General features: G+C 46.6%; 1 protein-coding gene across 2 annotated transcripts; it reads right to left on the reverse strand.

Annotated features, from left to right (window-relative positions):
* Positions 1–367: 367 nt before the first annotated feature.
* Positions 368–22027, reverse strand: EIF2D (eukaryotic translation initiation factor 2D). Of its 2 annotated transcripts, XM_042257013.2 has the most exons (15): positions 21781–22027; positions 20645–20835; positions 18733–18816; positions 18174–18264; positions 15402–15509; positions 13392–13636; positions 12836–12953; positions 11134–11177; positions 10649–10754; positions 10380–10529; positions 9922–10011; positions 8913–9008; positions 7573–7693; positions 2126–2300; positions 368–584 (listed from the first exon to the last, which is right to left on the reverse strand). In XM_042257013.2, the coding sequence occupies exons 1-15, from the start codon at positions 21834–21836 to the stop codon at positions 514–516; spliced, it is 1746 nt and encodes a 581-aa protein (XP_042112947.1). In that variant the 5' UTR covers positions 21837–22027; the 3' UTR covers positions 368–513. The 2 variants fall into 2 exon arrangements, with proteins under 2 accessions (XP_042112947.1, XP_042112948.1); XM_042257014.2 differs by lacking the exons at positions 368–584; positions 2126–2300; positions 7573–7693 and adding an exon at positions 7694–7804.
* Between the last annotated feature and the right edge of the window lie 893 nt (positions 22028–22920).

Consider the following 22920-nt stretch of genomic DNA (forward strand, 5'->3'; position numbering starts at 1 on the left):
CCATGTCCTAAAGTGCTTTCACTGTGTATGTCTGGTCTAGCCTAAACTTTGCTCAAGGAAGAGATAACTGTTCCTTCTTTTGAATGATGACAAATATGAACATACAAATAGCCCTTTAGATATCTGAAGCAATGATTTGGGGGCTGGGAGGTTAATTAGGTAGTAAGAATAGCAAGAGGTTACTGAATATTTGGCAGGCTCCCCGTCCCTGAGCTCTGGATGGGCTGTGGGGCCTTAAAGGCAGAGTACACACCAAATGACTGAAACCGCAGCCTCCAGCGGCCTCCAGTGCTCCTTTCAAACAGCTTCGAACCTGAAAACTCAGTAATACAGTTTAGCTAAGTGGAAGAAACAAAAGGGAATCCAATTCAGATTAGAATAAAAATTTATTTTGGTAAAGAATTATATATATATCTATATATATTTTTTAATTTGCAAAAACAAAATACTCATATAAATTACCAGCCCAGAGCCTGGATTTCCACTGGATCAACCACATGAAATTAGAGTCTGTCATTTCTTCTTGCCAGGTTTAGGGGCTTTTTCCAGGCCTTGGATGTGTTTTCGAGGAAGCCGATACTCTTCTACAATCCAAAAGGCAGAAACTCCTCAGTGAGGTTTGCGCATGCTCTCTCCTGCCTGCCCCTTCCCCTCCATCTACAATGACCCTCCTTTGCCCCGATCTCCAAGTCCCCGGGTGGCACAAGCAGTAAGGAACCCGCCTGCCAGTGCAGGAGACGTAAGAGACACAGGTTCAATCCCTGGGTTTGAAAGATCCCCTGGAGAAGGAAATGGCAACCCCCTCCAGTACTCCTGCCTGGAGAATTCCGTGGACAGAGGAGCCTGTGGGCTACAGTCTGTGGGGCAGCACAGAGTGGACTGAGACTGAAGCAACTCAGTACGCACGCCGGGGTCCCCAGCTGCAGAGCTGCCTCCTGGCCCTCCTGCCCCACTGTTCATGCCCGCCATCGAGCCTCAGTTCAAACCGTTTCCATCACGCAACCTGCCCTTCCACACCCGGCTCACAGTCAACCCCTGCGGGATGGGGCACGCATCCTCATGCCTTGAGGCTGAAGTCCTTCAGCGACTTTCCTGTTGGTAACGACTTTCCAGGTGTGCTGCAGGCATTTGTGATTCTCTCGTAAGCGAGAATGCGTGTGTCTGAGTTCAGCTATGTGTTTGTCTTTCTCCTCTGTATTTCACATGGGGCTCTTCACTTAAAGGGGTGCAACTCTGTAAGTTAACTGCTGGGTACTGCCTGAGACCATAAAGTAAGTGTGCTCATTGAGCATTTACTATGTGCCAGACCTTGGGAATGAAAAAGTTAAGGTCTCTGATTCAAGATGCTCATTTTAACAGGGAGTTCAGACAGCAGAATAAATTAGCCCAGGTGTAGACACTAATCAGAAATATAAACACAATTGGAAAGTGCTATGTTAGCAGGTTTTTAAATGTCAATTTAAGGAAACAAAAAATTTTAAAATGGGACATGTTCTAAGACAGGCTTCCTGTGGCCCCTGAGCTGGCCCGAAGCACCTTTAAGGCCGCGAGAGGCCATTCGAGGCTAGGGAACTACACAGAGGGAGGCAGCCAGGGGTGACTGTGGGGTGCACGCAGGGGCCACCAAGGAGACCAGCACGGCTGAGGCCTGGCCTGGGAGTCAGGGGCCTGCCAGAGAAGGTGGAGGGGAGACGGGGCTGGACTGGGTGGGTCTTGCTCACTGAACTGAAAGAGTTTATTCTGCAAATCAAGGTGGGAAGCCCAACCAGAGCACTGAACAGCCGAATCATCTCAGCACAAAGCACTGACCCTGTTTCCTCGTCTGCAAAACAGAAACGGTTCTTCAGCATCAAGCCTGCAAAAAGCCCAGCAAAGTGCCTAGCAAAGGTTGAGGGCTCAACAAATGGTTTATAAAAAAGGAAAACCAGAAAGAAAACTTCTCTACTAGGATGGTGGATAAAACATTGAATTTGGGGGCTAAAAGATAAAGGGCAAACATTAGTTCTACCTCTCGCTGGCTGCTAAAAGCTATGTACATGCTAAACCCACTAGAGTGACTTCAGTTGGTAGGAAGATCTTTGCCAAGTAAGACTAACGTCTCTGCTTCTTCAGGGGGGATGCTCACCGAGCAACAGCCGGCCAAGGTGGTGGATCTGATTGCCCTGGATCTGAACCTGCAGGCTGTCCTTGAGACCTGGGGCAGGGCTGACGGTGGTGCTAGCCTGGCATCGCTGCTGGAGGGTGGCAGCCACTGAGCGCGGGTCCAGGCCGTAGGCCTCCAAGTTCCGGACCACGGTCACCTGGGCGAGACAAAAGACTGACGGTGGGTACAGACCACATGCCCCCTCCAGAAAACTTCCGGGGCCTCTGCAGCCTCCTCACCCTATGTTCACCATCCCTACAGCCACATCTATTCATCCAAGTAATTAATTTTTGTGCTTCTAAATTGAAGTTTTCTTTTACCCCATCCAAGACAGGCATACCTCAGAGATTCTGAGGTTAGATTCCAGACCCACCATGATAAAGCGAATATTACAGTCAAATGAGTCACATGGACTGTTTGGTTTCCCAGTGCACATGAAAGTTACATTCTCATACAAATCAAAACTACAATAATGTACCACCTCACACCAGTCAGAATGGCCATCATTAAATTCTCCAAATAATGAATGCTAGACAGAGTGTGGAGAAATGGGAATCCTCTTACATTCTCGGTGGGAATATAAATTCGTACAGCCATCATGGAGAACAGTATAAAAGTTTCTCAAAAACTAAAAACCGAACTACCATGTAATCCAGTCATTCCACTCCTGGGCATGAAAGTGAAAGTGAAAGTGAAGTCGCTCAGTCGTGTCCAACTCTTTGCGACCCCATGGACGGTAGCCCACCAGGCTCCTCTGTCCATGGGATTCTCCAGGCAAGAATACTGGAGTGGGTTGCCATTTCCTTCTCCAGGGGATCTTCCTGACGCAGGGATCGAACCCAGGTCTCCCAAATTGCAGCTAGATGCTTTAACCTCTGAGCCACTCCTGGGCATAGATCCAAGCAAAACTATAATTCAAAAAGACAAATGTAGCCCTATACTCACAGCAGTTATTATTTACAACAACCAAAACACGGAAACAACCTACAACAGATGAACAGATGAAGATGTGGCACATGGGATATTACTCAGCCATAAAAAAGAACAAATCTCAGTGATCCAAGCCTATGCCCCGACCAGCAATGCTGAGGAAGCTGAAGCTGAACGGTTCTATAAAGACCGACAAGACCTTTCAGAACTAACACCAAAAAAAGATGTCCTTTTCACTACAGGCGACTAGAATGCAAAAGTAGGAAGTCAAGAAACACCTGGAGTTTAACAGGCAAATTTGGCCTTGCAGAAAGGAATGAGGCAGGGCAAAGGCTAATAGCGGTTTGCCAAGAGAATACACTGGTCATAGCAAACACCCTCTTCCAACAACACAAGAGAAGATTCTACACATGGACATCACCAGATGGTCAACACCAAAGTCAGACTGATTATATTCTTTGCAGCCAGATAGAGAAGCTCTATACAGTCAGCAAAAACAAGACCGGGAGCTGATTGTAATTCAGATCATGAACTCCTTATTGCCAAATTCAGACTTAAGGAGGTTCACGACATTGTACAGGAGACAGGGATCAAGACCATCCCCAAGAAAAAGAAATGCAAGAAAGCAAAATGGCTGTCTGAGGAGGCCTTACAAATAGCTGTGAAAAGAAGAGAAGCGAAAAGCAAAGGAGAAAAGGAAAGATATACCCATTTGAATGCAGAGTTCCAAAGAATAGCAAAGAGAGATAAGAAAGCCTTCCTCAGTGATCAGTGCAAAGAAATAGAGGAAAACAATAGAATGGGAAAGATTAGAGATCTCTTCAAGAAAATTATCTCTTCAAGATACCAAGGGAACATTTCATGCAAAGATAGGCTCAATAAAGGACAGATTTGGTATGGACCTAACAGAAGCAGAAGATATTAAGAAGAGGTGGCAAGAATACACAGAAGAACTGTACAAAAAGAGCTTCATGACCCAGATAATCACGATGGTGAGATCACTTACCTAGAGCCAGACATCCTAGAATGTGAAGCCTTAGGAAGCATCAAGTGAGCCTTAGGAAGCATCACTACGAACAAAGCTGGTGGAGGTGATGGAATTCCTGTTGAGCTATTTCAAATCCTGAAAGATGATGCTGTGAAAGTGCTGCACTCAATATGCCAGCACATTTGGAAAACTCAGCAGTAGCCACAGGACTGGAAAAGGTCAGTTTTCATTCCAATCCCTAAGAAAGGGAATGCCAAAGAATGCTCAAACTACCACACAATTGTACTCATCTCATACGCTAGTAAAGTAATGCTTAAAATTCTCCAAGCCAGGCTTCAGCAATACGAGCACTGTGAACTTCCAGATGTTCAAGCTGGTTTTAGAAAAGGCAGAGGAACCAGAGATCAAATTGCCAACACCTACTGGATCATCGAAAAAGCAAGAGAGTTCCAGAAAAACAACTACTTCTACTTTATTGACTATGCCAAAGCCTTTGACTGTGTGGACCACAGCCAACTGTGGAAAATTCTGAAAGAGATGGGAATACCAGACCACCTGACCTCTTGGGAAATAATCTGTATGCAGGTCAGGAAGCAACAGTTAGAACTGGACATGGAACAACAGACTGGTTCCAAATAGGAAAAGGAGTACGTCAAGGCTGTATATTGTCACCCTGCTTATTTAACTTCTATGCAGAGTAAACCATGAGAAATGCTGGGCTGGAGGAAGCACAAGCTGGAATCAAGATTGCCGGGAGAAATATCAATAACCTCAGATATGCAGATGACACCACCCTTATGGCAGAAAGTGAAGAAGAACTAAAGAGCCTCTTGATGAAAGTGAAAGAGGAAAGCGAAAAAGTTGGCTTAAAACTCAACATTCAGAAAACAAAGATCATGTCATCTGGTCCCATCACTTCATGGCAAATAGATGGGAAACAGTGGAAACAAAGTCAGAGTTTATTTTGGGGGGCTCCAAAATCACTGCAGATGGTGACTGCAGCCATGAAATTAAAAGATGCTTACTCCTTGGAAGGAAAGTTATGATCAACTTAGCATATTTAAAAGAAAAGACATTACTTTGCCAACAAAGGTCTGTCTAGTCAAGGCTATGGTTTTTCCTGTGGTCATGTATGAATGTAAGAGCTGGACTGTGAAGAAGGCTGAGCGCCGAAGAATTGATGCTTTAGAACTGTGGTGTTGGAGAAGACTCTTGAGCGTCCCTTGGACTGCAAGGAGATCCAACCAGTCCACTCTGAAGGAGATCAGCTCTGGGATTTCTTTGGAAGGAATGATGCTAAAGCTGAAACTCCAGTACTTTGGCCACCTCATGCGAAGAGCTGACTCATTGGAAAACACCCTGATGCTGGGAGGGATTGGGGGCAGGAGGAGAAGGGGACGACAGAGGATGAGATGGTTGGATGGCGTCATCGACTCAATGGACGTGAGTTTGAGTGAACTCCGGGAGCTGGTGATGGACAGGGAGGCCTGGCGGGCTGCGGTTCATGGGGTCGCAAAGGGTCAGACACGACTGCGCGACTGAACTGAAGACGACACAGAAACAGACTCCCCGACACAGAGAACAGACCTGTGGTTGCCAAAGGGGAAGAGGGTGGGTAAGGGAAGGACTGGGAGTCTGGGATTAGCAGATGCAAACTAGTGTATACAAGATGGACAAGGAACAAGTTCCTACTGTGTAATACAGAGAACTGTATTCAACATCCTAGGATAAGCCATAATGGAAAAGAATATGAAAAAAGACGATATGTATATATATAAATGAATCACTTTGTATTCAGCAGAAATTAAAAGCGACATTGTAAATCAACTGGACTTCAACAAAATATCTTTAAAAAGTTATGCTTTCACTATACCATTAACTGTACAATAACATTATATGTTAAAAAACAAAGTATGTACATTAATTTAAAAATACTTTATTTGTAAAAGTGCCACCCATCACCTGAGCCTTCAGTGAGTTGCCATCTTTTCACAACAGTAACATCAAAGACCACGGTCACAGATCACCGTAACAAATAATAACGAAAAGTCTGAAACATTGCAGGAATTACCAAAACGCAATACAGGCACAAGAAGCGAGCACTGCTGGCGAAATGGCACCAACAGACGTGCTTGACACAAAAACTGCCACAGGCAACTTTCAATCTGAAAAATTTTTCAATTTGAAAAAAAACAAAACACTGTCTGCAAAGCATAATAAAAAGAAGCACAATAAAAGGAGGTGTGCCTGTATACGTTATGTGTTATATTTAGTGGGACAGACACCCGATCCCACATAGAACATAGACTCTCGTTTGTTCACTTGCCAAGTTGTGCCCAACTCTTTGCGACCACATGGGCGGGAGCCCACCAGGCTCCTCTGTCCATGGATTTCCCAGGCAAGAATACTAGAGTGGGTTGTCATTTCCTTCTCCTACATATGCTTTTTCTAAAGTTTTTAAAAATTTTTTAATGGAGAATTTAAAACATAAATAAAAGTAGAAGAGTACAATGAGCCCCATGTACCCATCACCAAGTCCAAGAATTTTCAACTCATGACCAACCCTGATTCATCTATATCCCCACCCACCCGCATTCCTATGTTACTTTAAAGCAAATCCTTCTAGAAATCTCATCTACAAACATGTCAGTATGTATCTCTAAGAGATAAGGGCTCTTTTTAACATAAAAACAAAACCATCACTGTATATAATTATACATTCAAGAAATGGTGGCTATTGCTAATTATTAAACTTATTATCACTTGGTTCTCATTTATTGAGCGTTTATATGCCAAGTAGTATCATAAATATTTCACCTACATATATTCCTTCATTTGATCCTCACAGTGCCTTATGAGGCAAGTATTATCCCCATTCTTCATATAAGGAAACTCGGGCAAAAATGACATTAAGTATCTTGCTCGAAGTCAAGCAGCAAGGCAAAGCCACACGGAACCCAGTCTGCAATCTCAAAGCATAGGCTCATATCCACACACTGGTGTCTGTCTTTTGGGACTTCTACCCAATAACCCTATTTCTGTCTTCTCAAGACAAAGTAAATGCACTCCTTTTCCCAAGGACAGCTTTTCACATATTTGAGGACAGATGTAATTTGTTCTTAAGACTGTGTTGCCAAGCTAAACACGCTCAGTTCTTCAGCAATTCTTTACCAGTTATTTTCACTGAACAAGGCCCAAGAGGCAACAGAAAGAGAAGAGCTGAAGGCCCATACCAGAGTTCCAAGGAAAAAGTAAATACAAGATCTTATTCACTTTTAGAACCAGGCTCTAGCAAGTTTCCTAGCACAGAATCCTAGAGGACAAGGAGGAAGCGGGTCAGCTTCACCTGTTTTACATAGAACTCAGCCCAGTCACACAAACATGGGTGTTTCCTAAACAACTTCTGAGGTGTATGAGGCCATCTAAAAATTTCCAATCACATTAGAAAGACTAGAACTTAGCAGGAAGATTACATCACCATCTTCAAATGTTGTTATCTCTTAAAAATTACCTTTTTGTTCGAAGCTCTCTGTGCTAGGGTGATGTCGATTGGGCAGATCCTGCCTTTCTTCACAATGGGCTCTTGTCCCGGAAAGGTCACTTGATAGGCAGGCTGCAATTTTTCCAAACATCTGAAATGGGAGTTGGAGGCTGATAAAGCCAGCAGAAGCCATTTCCTCATAGCTCACGCCCAGCAGGCGGCTAGATGGAAGCTGATCTTGTAAGCAGTGGTTCGCCTCTGGCTGCAGAGTGGAATCATGCAAATCAACTAGGGAGCTGCACCCCAGACCAACTGAGTCAGAAACTCTGATCGTGAAGATCCATTTTTTAAAACTGTGCTACTGTAATCGCTTTACACTGCCGTGTCGGTTTCTGCAGCACGGCAAAGTGAGTCAGCCGCGTGTATACAAACATCTCTACTGTTTTGCACCTCCTTCCCATCTAGTCCACCGCAGAGCACCAAGTGGAGTTCTCTGTGCTACAAGGAGGCTCTCAAGGAAGATACCTGTTTTTAAGCGCCCCAACATGCAGCCACCGCAGAGACCCACCGACTCAGGGAAGGGGACATCTGAGAGGAGCCCCTGGAAACTGTCCACAGGTCTGGCCTTCTGAAAACCTGCCCAGTGGCCCTGTGGCAGATTTCTGTCTCTAGACTCTACCTTACCCAGCCGGATAAAGCACAGCTTCGCATTTCTGACAGGTTCCAATCATGCACCTTTTCCAGGAGCCTTTACCAAAAGGAATCTCTACCTTTTGTCTAACCAGATTTTCCTTTGCTAGCACATATATTGGGAGAGACAAACTTTTTCTATAAAGAGCCAGACGGTAAATATTTTAGGCTTTAAGAGCCACATGGTCTCTGTTGAAATTACTCAACGTTGCCATTTAGCAAGAGCACAGAGTAGATATTATGTGAACAAATGGGTGTGGCTTTGCGCCAGTAAGACCTTATTCACGAAAACAGGTAGCAGGCCAGATCTGGCCCACAGGCAGTAGCTCGCTAACTCCTGATATAAATTATTTTCGGTGTTGGTTCCATGGAAAAGAAAAGGTATAAGAATCCTTCCTTTGAAAAGACTTTAAGACAATCCCCATCCCCGACTCCCACTTTGTTTCTCTTTTTGAAGTTCTTACTTTTAATTAACGTTCTTTTCCTCTCTCCTTCTCTTCTATATTGTGTTGGCCCAAACCGTCCCAAAGACCCTCCACATCAGAATTACCCATGCCTGTGTTTGTGCAGATTGACACAGTGTGAACTATGGAACGGAAGTCAGAGACGATGACGTCCGATGCGATAGACGTCAAGGGAAGGGATGGCAATGTTAGAGAGGGGCTGCCAATCCCCACTACCTGCTCAGAAGACTGTCCCACGGAAGCTTCATGACTGTGTGCTGTTCATCCTTCTCTAAGACACAGTCACAGAGGATGGGATCCAATTTCACGAGACTAAAGGGAAACAAGAAGCAGTAAGTAGCCCCAGTCTCTTATGTGTTGTTCACGGTCAATCAGGATTATTGGAACCAATTAGGGGTTCACAGTCCAGGATGCAACGTATTCTCTGGATGGGAGGTACACATATGCTTTCCTAGAACAAAGGAGAAGTAGGCAGTGGAGGGGAAAGTGGTATGGGGAAAAAATGCGAACTCTGGGATCCCTGGCTCAATTATGTTATTAACTAACCGTGATGAAGCCAGTAGTTCTCAACTTTTGGATCACGAGGATGTTTTTGTAATTAACAACAACAACAAAATTAACGGCACACTCATTTAGTGGTTTACCTTCTGCATCCACCTGCTAGGAAAACAGAGACTACCACAAGGCTAAGATGGCTTTGCTAAGATTTCCTGAAGTGTGCGTTTTGTTCCTCACAGTGGCGCCTGCATTTGACAAACGGTAGATGCTCATGTTCAGGTCACTCCTGTTGTTCAGTCACAGGCATGCCCAACCCTTTGCAACCCTATGGACTGCGGGCGGCCAGGAGTCTCTGTCCGCGGGATTTCCCAGGCAAGAACGCTGGAGTGGGCTGCGACTGCCTCCTCCAGGGGATCTTCCCGACCCAGGGATTGAACCTGGGCGTCCTGCTACAGCAGGTGGATTCTTCACCACTGACTCACCAGGGAAACCCCAAGACGCATAAGAGATGATGCTTCTTCAGGCTGCAGTCAGGATGGACGGTATATACGGATCTGACTACCCTAGCCACAACTCTCACTGTCCATGGCCTATGGTTTAGAAACCACTGGCCTTGGTTATTGCTAGAAGGCTGAGCCCCTGCACCCCGCCCTCCCAGCCACCCCCCACGTCTGCTGAAGGTGAGTGTGGAAAGACACAGGGCAAGCCCTCCTCCTCATGCACTCACTTTTTGTTGTCCGCATCCACCAGGTCGTTTTTCTTGGCATAGTTGATGACGACTGTTCGGACCTCACTGCCCTCCAGGACACTCCCTTTCCTGGGTGAGAAGCGACCAGGAGGTTACTCACGCTGTGCTGGGGGACAAACCGTAAACAGCAAGACTCACTCCCTGCTCAGCAGGGCGCTGTCCTCAGCTTCTCGAGCTCTGCGTTCTTCCCTTCTCCTGCCTGAGGCCCGCAGGGCCGTGTGAAGACTCGTCACAGGTAGAAGAGGGAGAGACCTACTCTCTCGCTCACTGAGTCCGGAGACCCTGCCCAGGGAAGGAGGCTTGAAGCTGGGTCTGGGGGAGGGGGAGGAGAGGGCAGAGCAGGTTTTGCCAGTCACAGAAGAGCACTACTCAGGCTGAGAGGGTTATAGGCCAGAACACCAAGCAGGCAAGAGAAGGGCTGCTCTCTGAAAACTCACTTGTGGCCAGACTCCTGGAAGAGCAGGGTCATGCTGGCTGGGACACAGTAGAGGGGTTTTATATCTGGAGGGTGATAGGGCTGTCCCCTGCTACCCTCCTGGATTGTCTGGGAGGTCGGGGAGGGCTCGGGTATGACGAAAGATGTGATCCTGAAACCCAGCAGAAGGAAAGAAAACACACATTTTAAACTAGCGTCTCCGAGCTCCGCAGTCCTGGCCCAGGTGCCCCGGGGCCAGCTGAGCTGCGGTGAGCAGGCCCCGGCACTCACCTCGGGTGCTTCCAGTCCACGGCCACAATGCTCTCCACCCCTTTGCTCAGCTCCTGCACCTGTATAATCTGCTCCTGCTGCATGTGCTGCAGGAACTTAGAGAGCTAAGGGAGAGAGCGCCAGCGGTAGGGGCCTCATCGACTCCGCACACGCGCTGAGCGCCTACGATGTGCAGGATGCCGATCCAGGCAGGGCCTGGGCGGAACGTGGGACAGTCCCTGTCCTCGTCCTGAGGGCTGGGAACTAACGGGTGAAGCCCTTTGGAACTCAGACTGGGTATAAAGGGCTGGGAGGGAGAGAGGGGAGCAGGTGCCCACCCAACTGCCTCAGCCCCAGGAGAGCTTTCTTACCCCACTCTACCTGGAATCAAAAAGCTTAACTCTAGCATCAGCCCTGCAGTCAGGCTTCCCCACGTCAACCAGCTCACGCCACGAGTGCCCTACACAGCTCCCTGTGCGGGCATGCAGAGAAGGGACCCACTTACCTTTTGTAGCTTGACTTCTTTATGTCCAGTTGTCGTCCTTCGGGGCTGATGGCAGATGGAAAAGGCAAGTTAAGCTAACAAAGCAGCAGGGTGAGACCTGCCTGACGCTGAGAGGAGGCCGTTTCCTCAGCCTTCCTCCAGGATGCTCAGGAAGAGGCCGCTGTTCCAGAACTTTCTGCTTGGTGGCAGCATCAGAAAGAGGTAAAGACTTCAGACACTATAGACCCTTGCTGTGCAACACACCTTCCTGTGAAAAGGGAATGTTCTCTGCTATCAACGTGGTGGCCACAGGCCACATGTAGATATTAAGAACTTGAAATGTGACTAATGTGACTGAGGAAATACATTTTAAATCTCATTTAATTTTCATTTAAATAGCCACACATGGCTCATGGCTACTGTATTACATACAGTTTTATATTCCTCTCAAACTAGACGATCTTCTGTGTCCTCAGAAGTTTCACCTCCAGGTGAGTCTTTCTAACACCAAGCTCACTGTGGCAGCCAGGCTGGAGCAGAATTTGGCAAACTACACCCTGCAGGCCGAATCCGGCAACTACACCCTGCAGACCGAATCCGGCAACACCCGTTCATCTACCACCTACGGCTGCGTCAAGGCCACAGTGGCAGACATGCACAACTGCAAGAGAGACTGTAGGGCCTAAAATAATTACTATCTGACTCTTTATTGAAAAAGCTTGGAGCCTCTACCCCACAGCTATTAGTTCTGGGGGAGAAGCCCCTAATGAAGGCTCCTTAGAAGGTACATTTTCTCTGAATATGTGATAAGCAATAGCAGTTTGGATTCACAGGGATCCTTTCTAGAACCCATCCCAGGTTAAGAACCTCTATCCTAGAGAATATTCCAGGATCCCTTTCCCCAGTTACATGCAACCCAACAAGGTCAGGACAAATTACCAAGTATCCTGTCACACATTCCAGACCTCACGCTTGTATAGAATGCCTTAAAGAAGCTCACATGAAGAGGAAGAGAATCACATTAAAATTATTAAAAAAAAAAAAAAGAAAAAAGCAAAATTCTCAAAAAGAAAGAAATTCAGACTCAGGGTGAAAATCACTAAGCAAATCTCCTGACGTGGTAATATTCATTGGCTGCTTACGAAATGTCAGGCTATTTGATCTTGATGGCAGCCTTACAAGTGTTGGGAATGAGGGCACTAACAAGCCTGGTTACAGGTTCAAATCCCCCCTGCTCCAGCACCCTGGGGAGCTGGCTTGTGAGCCCAGCTTCACAGTCCAGAAGTAATCCACACGTAACAATACTCCCTCTGCTGGTGGCTTGCGTTTAGGGCTGGGGTGGGAGGTTCACACCGACTCTTCCTTCTCACACAAGCTCATCCAGCCCACCTTCAGAACAGCATGAGGGGATTGGACTTTCAGACAAACAGGCCGCCCCAGGACACCTCCTGGACGGGACATGCTGCCCGATTCGCAAGTTAGCCCAGCTTCACCAGACCAGAGGCGGGGCTCGGAGCACCTTGGGAATTTTAGCCTCATTTCCTCAGCATCCTTTCACTGGCTCACATTTAAGCTTTTAAAACTCAGTATCTGCTAGATCAACCCTTCACTTCCCGCTTTCCACATCATGCTCCTCAGACAACTCCCCTGTCGGCCTTGTCCCATCCGACCACGGAGGAGCAGGAGAGGGCCCCCCTGCCCCCTGCCCCCCAGGCCCTCCGTACCAGCAGGAGAACATGTGGCTGCCCAGGAGAGTGCTGGTGAGCAACGGGAGGTCAGCTTTTCTGACGCAGCACTTCAAAGCCTGCAAGAAGCATCTCTGCAGCAGCTCGTCCATTTGCTCTGCAAGGAGAACAGGAGAACCTCATCCTTCTGGAGGGATGCAGAGGCCTGCACGGTGACACCCCGCCTCACCCCCGGGTTCTGAGGGAGCCCACTGCCTGGTGCCAAAGCGCCTAGACTCTCCAGAACACGAGCCTCCACAGAGGGCTGACCCCAGAGGAGGCAGCAGGTCTCAGGGTCCCATCCAGCCAGAAGCAACACTTCTCTGACCGAGAAGTCAGAGCCAGAGAAACCCTGGCGAGCTGTGCAGCTGGGCCCACGGGGACCCGGGGAAACGTGACTCATGGGAAAGACTCCAAGGTGAGACCAAAGCGCTGGGCACCTCCCTGACCAAAGCCAAGGCCGTCTCCCTCCCCGCCAGAGGCCTGGTCAGAAGCAGCGCAGTGCACGTCAGCCTCCTACGCCAGGAGAGCAGACCTTCCACCCCCAGAGCTGTACCCTGAAGGGTCTTGCTGTCCGTGGGGTCCGCGTGCAGGCCCCCAGGGCCGGGGTCTTCCATGGCTTCTGACGGGGACTTCTCCTCACACCTCTGCTGGACCTCCTCCTCCTCCTCCAGGGTCAGCTGCCTCATGTCGCCCTGCAGGGCAGTGTCAGCTTTGACACATCCCTTCTCTTCACTGAGATCCAGGGGATCCAGAGCCAGTGGGGCAATGGACGGTGGACTGGATTTGTCTCCAGATCGCCTGCAAAAACCTCATGTCAGAAACACTGAGTGGCGGCCACCACACTCTCCAACCCGGTCAGGGGGCCAGCGGGGGTCCAGGGAAAATGAGAGTCACAGGCAGGGGTGTCTGGGAGCAGCCAGAGAGCCTGGGCATGCATCTCAACTCTGTTTTCAATTCTGGGCCCAGAGAAGTCCCATGCCTCAGTTTCCTCATCTCTGAAATGGGGAGAGGAATTCTTGCCTCCTCCTTAATATTAACAGGAATTCAGGGACAGAGAAAAATTAAAGATAATATATTTATATAGAAGCCCCCCCCCAAAGTATTTCCTTCATATGAATTAAAAATAAAACCACTTTGAATTAAATAACAAAATTAAGATTGCAAATGCATCTGTAGTACCAGTGGTGAAATACAAACCCAAGGCTGAGAGTAGCGAACAAAGTACAAATAACTGAATTGCTCAAGAGTGTAAAACAGCTGCTTCTGTGTTAAACCAGAACGCAATCTAAAACAGATAGATGACAAGGACCTGTTGGACAGCACAGTAACTTTATTCAATATCTTATAATAAACTTTAATGGAAAAGAATTTGAAAAAGAAGATACATGTACATATCTACATCTGGAATCGCTAGATATACTAGTGACCACAAAAATCACTTTGCTCTTACCTGAAACCAACACACTGGAAATCAACTATACCTCAATCAAAAAAAAAAAAAAGCAACCTAACCTGCAGGGTAGAGAAATCAATGGTTCTATGCCATTAAGCCTTCTGAAGACACGATGGTAAAAGCAAAAAGCTTTACTTTAACTAAGATTATGCAAGTCAAACTAAGTTTACTAACAGCTGCAGCCAGGCTTTTCATGAGGCTAATAGTGAGGCCAGAGGGCATGTTCAGGCTATTCTGATCATGTAAATACTGAAAGTATTTTCAAAAAGTGGGAGGATGGGAGACGAGGCAGCTGCTAATAAAACAATTTAGACAAGACCTTAATTTCTCACACTGACAGAAAACAAGGAACTGGGAGCTCGTGAGTAAGCAGCCTGCAAACATCTGCTGAGACCCAGACGGATGAGGCTGTACCTCCAGCAAACCAGGGTCTGGCTGATACTCGTAAACGAGTAACTCGAAGACCGACTAAAAATGCCACGGGCAAATCTATACCAACAGGCCACAACGCTTGGCCAAAGGACTTGCCATGCTGGTTTTGAGAAGAGCCCTATTTATTTACTATTTTGGTTGAAGGACAAGAAAATAAGCTCTGATACAGTTCCAGAGAGCAAGGGTCACAGTGAGAAAGGGCAACTTCCGTAATGAGGCGGAGATCCAAAATGTAAAACTTAAACAACATAACAGTAACCAGATTATCACCCGGGAGCCCGAGGAGGTACTCTGCTTTGATTTGGAGTCAGATGTGAGAACTTCTGAGCCCTCGTCATGGGGCCAGAAGATGCCTGAATGTACACCCAGAGGCGGCCAGGTGGACCAGTGCTATAAGACTAAAGACATCGCTGCGCTGAGAGAAGACAATCCCAAACGCCTTCTTCGAGGCCTAGGAGTCTACAATTTACCTAGAAAAGAATTACAGTTCTCTGTAATTTCCTCTCTAAAAAGGAAAAAAAAAAAAAAAGTCTTTTTTTTCACATTGAGCAGGGAAATTAATGTCTGCCCAGCAACTGAGGACACGACAGAGACCAAAAGCCTCACTTCTGAACCCAGGCCCTGGGTCCTCTGTATCCACCCAGCTTCCCCGTAAAACAGAAGAAAGGCTGAGCCCACCACAAGTGGTCCTGGTAGCTGTGAAGCACACAGAAGCCCCTTCCCTTCAGACCCGAGGCCAGCATCTCAGCTGTCGACATGGCGGCGACTCCCACGGCAACGGGGGCTCTGAGGAGGAGACAAGGGTCAGCAAACGCTTCCAGGAGGGCGCCCGCCAGACTGGCTTTCCCACGTGCTCAAAGCACCACAGTTGCAAACCGGAAGCACCCACTTATACCACAGAACGAAAACTCAGTGCAATCCCAATCCTCTTCAAATTACCTATAAATATGACTTTCAAAGAGTCGGACACAACCAAGCTACTAATACACACACACACACACACACACACACACACACACACACACACACACACACGACTTTCAAAAATCCCTTGACCAAATATCCCTTCTGGGTAAGTAACTCATCTACTGATATTATCACTGTTTTATCCCTATTATGAATCAAACACAGACAGGACTCAGAAGGATATTTAAAAGTTCTCTTGCTTTAATTTCAAAAATATAAATTATTCATGCAGGTTCAATCCCTGGTCAGGGAAATAAGATCCTACATGCCATGCAGAAGGCCAAAAAAAAAAAGGGAGAGCCTTCCTATTTACAAGTTGAGAAGGGAGGTCTTTCCCATGCCATAAAGTAGGCTGATGAGTGCCACTGGGAAGAGAGGAGACAGATGTGTGGTACCAACCAGAGGTTCCTTCTGAGTTAGCTCTTATAACAGGGCTTGCTCTGTGTAGCCATCTAAGAACTGAATGTGTCCATAATATCCAGAAAAAGAAGACCACACATTTACAATAACTACAGAAAACTTCCAAAGCCCAAAGGGCAAATCTCTGTCATCCCAGTGTAACTCAAGAATTGCTCATACACTGCCTGTAAGGATCGGTGTCTAGCTGTCGAACAGTAGGGGAATATACAAGCCGGGCAAGGTTGTCTGGACCCAAGGGAGAAGATTCAAGGGCTGAATTCCCAACACCTGAACTGCAAAAAAAATATCTGCTTATCTGGTGGCTCCACTTACTGTGCCCATGGGTCAGTTCCTGCCACAGAATCTTTGAATTTGGCTTCTTTCCCAGTTCCTATAAGAAGGGTCTTTGTCTTCCACCTTTGGAAGGGTCAATGGCTCAAGAACTTCAGTCTCAAATATGGCTTGAAGTTTTAATAAACTCCCTTCTACCTTCATCCTCTGCCATAAACCACCCAGGCTTCATTCCCACATTCATTCTAAATGTCAAACTAAGCAGGCCAAATACACATTTCCATCGTTTTCTCCTATCTGGGATAGACTACTGGGGGTGGGGCAGGGGAAACAATAATACCACCATTCTTTTCAACAGTCAAGTTTTGCTACATGTAAACAGGAAGGAAACCCTTCTAGGTGCTTGGTGCCAAAAGGTTCAAGGAAAATAGGAAACTATGAGCAGCAAAAATAAAATCTTTAAATACTGACACCCCCCCCACCCTCAAGGCCTACAATCTTTCTCCCTCAAAAAAGCAATGAGTAAAATAATGAGATGTCACTTTTCATTCAGGATGACACAAATGAATATAACCCATCATATCCGGTGTCAGGGAGCACGTACAGAAACAGGCTCCATGTACCCTGTAGGTGGAGTGAAAATAGACAGGGCAACAGGAGACGTACATGACCGTCAGCCAAACAGCTCTGCCTCTTAGCGTCTGCTTTAGGAAAATCCTAGCCCTGGTGTCCGCAGAAGCGTTAGGAAGCTCTTGTTTGTGACAGAGTGGAGGCAACCACAGTGTCCGCCGGGAGACGACCTCCTCCATCACCCCACAGCGGGTAAAATGGTTCAGCTTATCTGTGCTTGCTGACATGGACAACGTTCACATGATCTGAACTGAAAAAGTACTAGGGATAGAGCTTGTTTGTTTGTATTTTTAAACATACACAACCCACATCAGACATTTTATATGCACCTGTATATATGCAATGAAGAAGGCTGGCAAGGCCATGCATCAGAATGATAATAGCTACTTCTAGAGAAAAGAATTATGGGGTGAGTGGGTTTTGATTTTTCATAACTGTTCATATGATTATTTCCTAATTTATTTTAAATAAATTTTAATAAATTTTTAAATAAACTTTATTTATTTAGTGTACTGATGGCCAAACAACCCTATAAATAGGCTTTAAAAAAAAATTACTGAATTGTACAGTTGAAATAGGTGAATTTTACAGTATATAAACTCTATCTCCTCAATTAATCTATTAAAAATAATTAAAAGATGATGATGATGTAGATGTCACACTAAAATAGTCCTGAAGTCATGGAAGGCAGGAAAGCAAGAAAACACCACAGGCACCCTAGACTGGATCCTTGAACAAAAAAAATTTTTAAATACATACACATAGTGGGAAAACCAGGAAAATATGAATAAACTCTGTAATAGTGTCAACAGGATTGAACCAACGTTATTTCCTTAGTTCTGATAACTGTACTGTGGTTATATAAGATGTTATCAAGACAAGAGGCTGGTAAGAAGTATATCAGGACTCTGTACTATCTCTGCAACTTGTCTGTAAATCTAAAAAAAAAAATTTTTTTAAGGAGGAAAAAAAAATAACAAATATACTTGGCCCAGATGTGTGCACACTCCACAGGCTCACTGCCATTTCCACTCTCGGGATTTTTCAGGGAGAATCTGTTTTCTCCTTTCATCCTTTATCCACATGCTGTGAAGCTGTCATTCCCACCCCTCCCAAGTTTTCCCTAAGTCTGCCCCCCAGAGGCACAGCTGACCAGCACAGTACCTGTTCCCCACCAACGCAACGGCACAGAGGTCACCCTTCTGTACCTGAGGCAGGCCAGCAGGGGGCACCACCAGTCCCGGCAGCATCAAATCTGCGGCAAACAAAAGCGTCACAGCTAATTCCACAGTTTACTTCATCGTTTCTTCATTCAGTCACCAAACGTTCATTAACTATCAACTACATTATTCATAATGAAAATAGAAAGCGGCAGCTTGAGTACCAGACCACCCTTTGGGAGGCTAGTGGTCAAACTGAAGGACCAAGCTGAGGGTCTAGCTGCCGTGATCTATCCGAGTCTGGTTTCCCCAAGTCATCTTATTAACCTAAAGGATAGCCAACGGCAGCTCACAAGGGGCTTCACGCACTCATCTGATTCAAGCTTTACAACAGGACCTCTGAGGCCCAGGGAGTTTATGGAAGCAGCCAAGTGAGAGGTGCAGCAGACATGGGGGGAAACCATTCTTCATATGAATGCATGAAACAGGTACATTTATTAAAGTCGTTAGTTTTTTTGAAGTAGGTTTTAGACCATATCCAGAATATAAGAAAAAACTCTTACCTGCTCCCCCAACCAATTTTTCGAGCACCAGAGGCCATGTTGTAAACGTTGGTAGAAGATCGGGATAAGACCACAAGGTATACACTGTCCAAAGAGAGGGTCAGAAAACACTTACTGCCAAGAGTCAATCCTCTGGGAATGGGCAAAGCCAAACACTAGGCCACATTCATCAAAATACAGAAAAGACCCTCAACTCAAAGCTAGAGAGAGGGTTGTGGGGGATGTCCAAAGAAGCTGCATTCTTTTTTTAAATTAGGTTACCCCAAGTTTGTGAAGCAGTTTATATGTCACATGCTATTTATTTTAGAATCTTTGCTCCCTTTAGCCCTAGAGAGCCAATTATTTACATATTGAGTTCTCTGCATTAGTTTCTCTCAATCTGCGATCTTGAGAAGTTATCATTTTTACCGGTAGGAAGACACATGAAGTGAACTGCAGCTTTAAGAGATTAACTGCCAAAGTTGGATATTTACATGTAAGGCTAAAACTAGCGATTAGGTGAACATCTGCTTCTGCCTGCCCAGTATCCCTTTCCCCTACTCTGGGAATCAAGTGCCCCTTTTCCTGTGGGAAACATTCCATACAGCTTACATGAGGCTGACTCCCTTCTTAAAGAGGCTGCAGCCTTGAAGAAGGCAGAGACTTCAGAAACTGGATGTCACTTGAGCCTTGAAGGCACCTATTGCTTCACCCAGACTGCAGGAGCAGAAGAAAAGGGCCACAGTGGATTCTGATCCACTGTCCCACTATAGGGACAGAGACCCAACAGGGATTTCATTTATGACCTCAGAAGCAAATAATCCAAAACCAGAGCACCAGCCTACAAGACATTTTGAAAAATTTTCACATTTATTATTCTATTCCCTGTTTCCATAGTCATTAGCAGGGGCTTGTATGTGTACACACATACAAAATGGGCTTGTATGCATACAACAGCAAAGCAGGGTAAGGCAGGGGTGGCCTGGGGTAGGAATCTGCACTGCATTGCTACAGCCAAGCTGGGAGGAAGAAAAGCCCCAAAGGACAAAGGAGATGTCACCAGGAAAGGAAAAGAGAAAAAGACACTGCCTCTGTGAGACCTGTGAGGAGAGCAAGCAACAAAATCCTGAGAGCCACAGAGAGCATAAGAAAGAATTCTGGTGAGATGTCTCAACAAAAGTGCATCACTAAGACAGCTGGGTATGGAGTTTAATTAATTCAGCTTCTTTCCCATCATAGTATCTCTTCAGTATCTTAAGAAAAGTACACTAGTGACAGTTTTAAGAAACATTTTTTACATGCCCTGCAACTTCAGGGGCTTCCCTGGTAGTGCAGCTGGCAAAGAATCCACCTGCAATGCAGGAGACCCTGGTTTCACTCATGGGTTGGAAAGATCACCTGGAGAAAGCATAGGCTACCCACTCCAGTATTCCCGGGCTTCCTTGGTGGCTCAGTTGGTAAAAAAAATCTGCCTGCAATGCAGGAAACCTGGGTTTGATCCCTGGGTTCAGAAGACCGCCTGGAGAAGGGAATGGCTACCCACTCCAGTATTCTGGCCTGGAGAATTCCATGGACTAAACAGTCCATAGGGTCACAAAGATCTGACATGACTAAGCGACTTTCATTTCACTGAAACTCAACCCTTTTCAAGACCTCTGCTCCATTCCTGGTCAACCCTCTAGAAACAAGTGTTTCTTCACCTTAGCATTTCCCTCGGCAACAACCCTTGCTTTGTGTTAGCCCTTTTCCCCCCTCCCTTCTATAGCAGTTTCTGGTTTTGCATGATCCAATTCTAGAGACACGAAACACAAAAAAATTCTTAGGGAGATTTTGCATTCATTTGTTTTAAGGAAGACAGGTTAATGGAAGAAACAAGGAGAAACAAATATTAGGCAGAGACCACAGTAAGGGCATCTCTATGCCACTGCCATACCTGTTGGATACAGATTTTTCTCCAGTTCAAACAGGATGGGGTTACCACCACTCACGTACACAGTCACTGCATCTCCTCTGTGAGCATACAGCTTTACAATGTTGAGCTCTTCCTTTCCCGGCACTAACTCAGAGACCTGATCAGTTCCAAGAGTGGGGAAAACAGCTGCCACATCAGCCCGAAGCTTTCTCCTGCAGAGGGCACACATACCTGGTATGAAGGCTGCCTGCATAGATTTTAATAAATATTGAGGACTCAGAAAGACTTACTATTAAAAATCATGAGGACCAAGGAAGTCTGGTTGATGATGCCCTATTCTCACACACTCTTCCAAAACATCCCATTATCTTTCTCATCCAGTGTCTTATCTACTTTCACATGTTCCTGAGGCATGTCTTTGTACTTCACAAAGAAAGAAAGAAAAAACTGAGACCCGGTGAGCAGTCCAAGTTAGCCTGCCACTGGAAACTCAAGTCCTGCCTTCTTGACTCCACGCGTAACTCTTGGATCTGCCCCTTTCTCATATATGGATGGCAAATCTAACAGCTTATGATCAAACAGATACACCAGGGCATCAAGAATGACAACTAGAGAACATTGGTTCTAAAATCCCCAAGGTGATATCTGCGTTTGCAACACTGTCTGAACAGATACAGTTACCACCTATGGCTCATCTACTACCACCTCACCTTCCATGTGTCTCTCCCGCCAGATATGAGAAGTGACTAGACACTTCTCATATACCTGTAGTCCTCTGTACCCCGTCCACTCTCTCCCAAGGGACGCAAAGCTCCAAGTAGGGCAGGGATCCCGTATTCCTTCATTTCTGTAACATCCACGACACTTTGAGCAGACTACAGTCAACACGCGCTGACTGAATAACGTTTCTTTGAAACTCACTAGAATATCCAAAAAAAAAAAGACAGCCTGGGAGATAACTCGGGCCTCCGCTCCCATTTTCACCCTCAAAATATGTCTAACTCACCCTTGCCCCGCTCTGGAGTCCCTTCTCCGGCTGTGCCCCTCGGCCTCCACCCCAGGCCGGCTGACCGAGCACAGAAAGGCTGCGAGCCGGCCAAGCTCGAGAGACGCTGGGATGCCCTCGTGGGCAAGCACGGGACCCTCTTCCCCCTCACCTGTCCGACCCCTTGATGGCCGTGTTGGACTTGACCCGAAAGGCCTTGGCAAACATGTCCGCTGGAGTGGCCTGGGAAAGAGAGGGAGACCACAGACGCCGCGAGCTGTCAGGAAAGCGGATGCACGGCGGCTGCCAGGCCCGCGGCCCTGGGGGCAGCCATGCTGAGGCCCGGCTGGGAAAGCGGCCCGGCTGGAAACCGAGCCCGCTCAGCTTCGCGGCCGCCCCTAGCGGCAAGGCCGGGAACTGAAGCCCGAAGGCGGGACTGCGATTCCTGCTCAGAGCGGTGCGCCCCGCCCCTTCATCCTGGCCGCCTGGTTCTGCGCCTGCGCGAGCGGCAGGCGCGGCTCCCGCTGCAGTAACCCTTCCGGACCAAGAGATTCCGGTCATTTCCATCCATCAGCGCCGTGGTGTGTCGAGTAGGCCCTCTGCCAGCTCTCATCCCATTCAATTTAGTTAAGCTGCGCAAAGTTAATTGAACTTTTGGGTTTTATTAAAATCGCAGGCCTCTCGAATGCTTTCCTTAAGGGCTTTGGTTTACTAAGATCTTTGCATTTTATCGTACACTATGGGCCACAGCTGGAATTCTGAGATTTTTCTCCTCCCTGTTTTTTTTTTATTTTACATGATGTGATAATAACAAGGAATCCACTTTAGTCCCAGATTTGACCTCCTACTGAGAGGGGGAAACTATACAAATGATCTTCAAATCTGTTATTTAAAACAGCTTTGGACATCTTTCTGTACCTTTTACATTCAGGCTTTCCAGGTGGCTGCAGTGGTAAAGAATCCTGCTGCCAATGCAGAAGACGCAAGAGATGCGGCTTCCATCCCTGGGTGCGCAAGATTACCTGGAGTAGGAAATGTCAACCTGCTCCAGTGTTCTTGCCTAGAAAATTCAGTGTACAGAAGAGCCTGGTGGGCTACAGTCCACTGGGTCACAAAGAGTTGTAAGTGACTGAGTGACTAAGCATGCACGCATGTACGTTTTTGCATTTAGACATTATTTCGGGGTGGGGGGGTGTTTCCAAAGCAATTTTTAAAATGTAGAGTGCTCAGGAAAAAATAATTTTTCAGACCTAGTAAGATCAAATTCAGAGAAGGCAATGGCAACCCACTCCAGTACTCTTGTCTGGGAAAT

Source organism: Ovis aries, chromosome 12, assembly GCF_016772045.2.
Source record: "Ovis aries strain OAR_USU_Benz2616 breed Rambouillet chromosome 12, ARS-UI_Ramb_v3.0, whole genome shotgun sequence".
NCBI classification, from domain to species: Eukaryota; Metazoa; Chordata; class Mammalia; order Artiodactyla; family Bovidae; genus Ovis; species Ovis aries.

Coding starts and splice junctions, on each gene's coding strand:
- EIF2D (XM_042257013.2), bottom strand. CDS start 21,836: ATGTTTGCCAAGGCCTTTCGGGTCAAGTCCAACACGGCCATCAAGGGG. Junction 20,836..21,780: donor GCCATCAAGGGGTCGGACAG/GTGAGGGGGAAG, acceptor TGCCCTCTGCAG/GAGAAAGCTTCGGGCTGATG. Junction 18,265..18,732: donor AAAATTGGTTGGGGGAGCAG/GTAAGAGTTTTT, acceptor TGTTTGCCGCAG/ATTTGATGCTGCCGGGACTG.